Source organism: Aotus nancymaae, unplaced genomic scaffold (assembly GCF_030222135.1).
Source record: "Aotus nancymaae isolate 86718 unplaced genomic scaffold, 86718_ANA_hifiasm-v0.15.2.pri h1tg000058l, whole genome shotgun sequence".
Classification (NCBI taxonomy): domain Eukaryota; kingdom Metazoa; phylum Chordata; class Mammalia; order Primates; family Aotidae; genus Aotus; species Aotus nancymaae.
Window position 1 is genome coordinate 16,196,741 of NW_026988472.1, and position 4,167 is coordinate 16,200,907.

The 4,167-nt window shown below is 42.6% G+C and overlaps 1 protein-coding gene across 1 annotated transcript; it reads left to right on the top strand.

The window, feature by feature from the left end:
* Positions 1–1,430: 1,430 nt before the first annotated feature.
* On the top strand, positions 1,431–3,922 carry LOC105714240 (heat shock protein HSP 90-beta-like). The gene is given in 1 exon segment (XM_064364409.1): positions 1,431–3,922. A coding segment is annotated over 1 exon segment (2,172 nt). The 5' UTR covers positions 1,431–1,496; the 3' UTR covers positions 3,669–3,922.
* The last annotated feature ends 245 nt before the right edge of the window (positions 3,923–4,167 follow it).

The following is a 4,167-nucleotide window of genomic DNA, read 5'->3' on the forward strand; positions in this document are numbered from 1 at the left end:
CTGTTTAGGTTTCAGTTCCACTGCATTTGACTGATATTTGTAGGGGTCAAGGCCCTTGGCCCCCTGGAGGTTCCCTAAAAATCACTGGCATGAAGTATATTGATTAATAGGAGAAAAGGTATACATATTTATTTAATGTGTATAAAAGGGAGCCTTCAGAATGAAAACCCAATCCCTCAGTGAAATACAGAAGCTTACATAACATCTCTTAAAATGTACTCATTTATTTATTTTTAGAGATGGGGTTTTGCTTTGTCACCCAGACTGGAATACATACAGTGACATGATCATATCTCATTTTACCCTCCAACTCCTATCTCAAGCAATCCTCCTGCCTCAGCCTCCCAAGTGTCTGGGAATACAGACACATGCCACCATGCCTGGCTATTTCTTTTTTCTTTTTTGTAGAGACAAGGTCTGCCTATGTTGCCTAGACTGGTCTTGGACTGGCCTTCAGCAATCTCACCTTGCCCTCCTAAAGTGCTGAAATTAGGGGTGAGCCACCACATCAGGTCCTTATATACTATCTTAAAGCTACAGAAAGAATGGGGGCTTGGATCCTTGCAAAACAAGAGAAATCTATTGAGAAGCAGTAAGGGATTACTAGGAAGAATGAATGGCTGGGGAACAGAGATGATCTGGTAAGTGGTTCTCTTTAGAATGTGAATGAGTCTAAAAGACAGACATTATCTTGTAAAGAGTCTGTTCAGGTGTGGTTACATTCTTGGCCTTCTTTTCTGCAATAGGTTATGAGATAACAGGGAGGGAAAGAAAAATCAATTTTTTCCTTGGTGAGTTCAGACTTTAGGCAGATAAAGGAATTTCAGAGAACAACTTTATCCTAGGCTTTAAGAGAGACTATTATGGGGAGTGAGGAAAGTCAGAAGGACCTTAAATCTTCTTCAGTTCACCATGACAAAATGCCATATTTTGGGGTATCAGTTTTTGAGCCCCAACGTATTCTTTTTGGTTATAATTTGTTGTGCAGCTCTTTCCTTATTTCATTAAAAATAAAACTTTCTTCCATTTTATATTTTACTTCTTTTGAGTGTCCATGGTGATTGATTTAACATGGGAAGAAATATCTTTTCACCTCAGTTTTTCAATGTAACCTAAAGAGATCATTTTATTGTATGGGAGGAAAACAGTATTTTTCCCACTATGCTTCATAGTTCTTAGTTGGGATAGACCCTGGTAACAAAAGACAGATTAACAAGAGAAAAACAAAAAAGTTTATTAACATGTATGCCTTATGTATACATTGAGGATACTGAGAGCAAAGAGGAAATCTCAAAAACATAGCTTTAAATTCAGGCTTAAATATCATCTTCAGTTGAAATAAAGAAAGAAGGGTGTGGAGGGGAAGCAGTTAGGGGAATGTGACTAGAAAAAACATGGTAGTTCTCGAGTCACTCCGGTGCTGCACTTGTGCGGCGTGTGTGTTGGACAGCCAGCCCACCTTGCTTTCTAATACCTGTGAGCCTTTTCTTTTCAAGATGCCTGAGGAAGTGCACCATGGAGAGGAGGAGGTGGAGACTTTTGCCTTTCAGGCAGAAATTGCCCAACTCATGTCTCTCATCATCAATACCTTCTATTCCAACAAGGAGATTTTCCTTCGGGAGTTGATCTCTAATGCTTCTGATGCCTTGGACAAGATTCGCTATGAGAGCCTGACAGACCCTTCCAAGTTGGACAGTGGTAAAGAGCTGAAAATTGACATCATTCCCAACCCTCAGGAACGTACCTTGACTCTGATAGACACAGGCATTGGCATGACCAAAGCAGATCTCATAAATAATTTGGGAACCATTGCCAAGTCTGGTACTAAAGCATTCATGGAGGCTCTTCAGGCTGGTGCAGACATCTCCATGATTGGGCAATTTGGAGTTGGCTTTTATTCTGCCTACCTGGTGGCAGAGAAAGTGGTTGTGATCACAAAGCACAATGATGATGAACAGTATGCCTGGGAGTCTTCTGCTGGAGGTTCCTTCACTGTGTGTGCTGACCATGGTGAGCCCATTGGCAGGGGTACCAAAGTGATCCTCCACCTTAAAGAAGATCAGACAGAGTACTTAGAAGAAAGGCGGGTCAAAGAAGTAGTGAAGAAGCACTCTCAGTTCATAGGCTATCCTATCACCCTTTATTTGGAGAAGGAACGAGAGAAGGAAATTATTGATGATGAGGCAGAGGAAGAGAAAGGTGAGAAAGAAGAGGAAGATAAAGATGATGAAGAAAAGCCCAAGATTGAAGATGTGGGTTCAGATGAGGAGGATGATAGTGGTAAGGATAAGAAGAAGAAAACTAAGAAGATCAAAGAGAAATACATTGATCAGGAAGAACTAAACAAGACCAAGCCTATTTGGACTAGAAACCCTGATGATATCACTCAAGAGGAGTATGGAGAATGCTACAAAAGCCTCACCAATGACTGGGAAGACCACTTGGCAGTCAAGCACTTTTCTGTAGGTCAGTTGGAATTCAGGGCATTGCTGTTCATTCCTCGTCAGGCTCCCTTTGACCTTTTTGAGAACAAGAAGAAAAAGAACAACATCAAACTCTATGTCCGTCGTGTATTCATCATGGACAGCTGTGATGAGTTGATACCAGAGTATCTCAACTTTATCCGTGGTGTGGTTGACTCTGAGGATTTGCCTCTGAACATCTCCCGAGAAATGCTGCAGCAGAGCAAAATCTTGAAAGTCATTCGCAAAAACATTATTAAGAAGTGCCTTGAGCTCTTCTCTGAGCTGGCAGAAGACAAGGAGAATTACAAGAAATTCTATGAGGCATTCTCTAAAAATCTCAAGCTTGGAATTCACGAGGATTCCACTAACCGACGCCGCCTGTCTGAGCTGCTGCGCTATCACACCTTCCAGTCTGGAGATGAAATGACATCTCTGTCAGAGTATGTTTCTCGCATGAAGGAGACACAGAAGTCCATTTATTACATCACTGGTGAGAGCAAAGAGCAGGTGGCCAACTCAGCTTTTGTGGAGCGAGTGCGGAAGCAGGGCTTCGAGGTGGTATATATGACTGAGCCCATTGACGAACACTGTGTGCAGCAGCTAAAGGCGTTTGATGGGAAGAGCCTGGTCTCAGTTACCAAGGAGGGTCTGGAGCTACTGGAGGATGAGGAGGAGAAGAAGAAAATGGAAGAGAGCAAGGCAAAGTTTGAGAACCTCTGCAAGCTCATGAAAGAAATCTTAGATAAGAAGGTTGAGAAGGTGACAATCTCCAATAGGCTTGCGTCTTCACCCTGCTGCATTGTGACCAGCACCTACGGCTGGACAGCCAATATGGAGCGGATCATGAAAGCCCAGGCACATCGGGACAACTCCACCATGGGCTATATGATGGCCAAAAAGCACCTGGAGATAAACTCTGACCACCCTATTGTGGAGACGCTGCGGTAGAAGGCTGAGGCAGACAAGAATGATAAGGCAGTTAAGGACCTTGTGGTGCTGCTGTTTGAAACCGCCCTGCTCTCTTCTGGCTTTTCCCTTGAGAATCCCCAGACCCACTCCAACCGCATCTACAGCATGATCAAGTTAGGTCTAGGTATCGATGAAGATGAAGTGGCAGCAGAGGAACCCAGTGCTGCAGTTCCTGATGAGATCCCTCCTCTTGAGGGTGATGAGGATGCATCTCGCATAGAAGAAGTAGATTAGGAGTTCATAGTTGAAAAACTGCCCTTGTATACTGTCCCCATGGCTCCCCCTGCAGCCTTGAGTGCCCCTGTCCCACCTGGCTCCCACTGCTGATGTCTGGTGTTTTTCTGTCCTGTCCTTTGGTTGAAGGCAGGAAACAAGGGTGTCAAGCCCCCATTCTTCCCTACTCTGACAGCAGGATTGGATGTTGTGTATTGTGGTTTTTTATTTTGTTTGTTCATTTTGTTCTGAAATTAAAGTATGCAAAATAAAAAAAAAAAAGAAAAAACATGGTAAACAAGGGTAACATTTGTTATGCAAATTTATGCAGGTACTTTCTCCACTGATAAGAGTTTCTAGTGATTTAGAGTAAGGCTTGTCTTTCTGGTATGATGCGGGAGACACTCTTACAAATGGAGTTTTTAAAAATACATGTAAATTTCTCTTACAAATGGGTAACTTCTCTGTTTTTAGAGATTCTCCTGTGTCTGTAGTTTCTTAGAATAATCAACTCAAAATA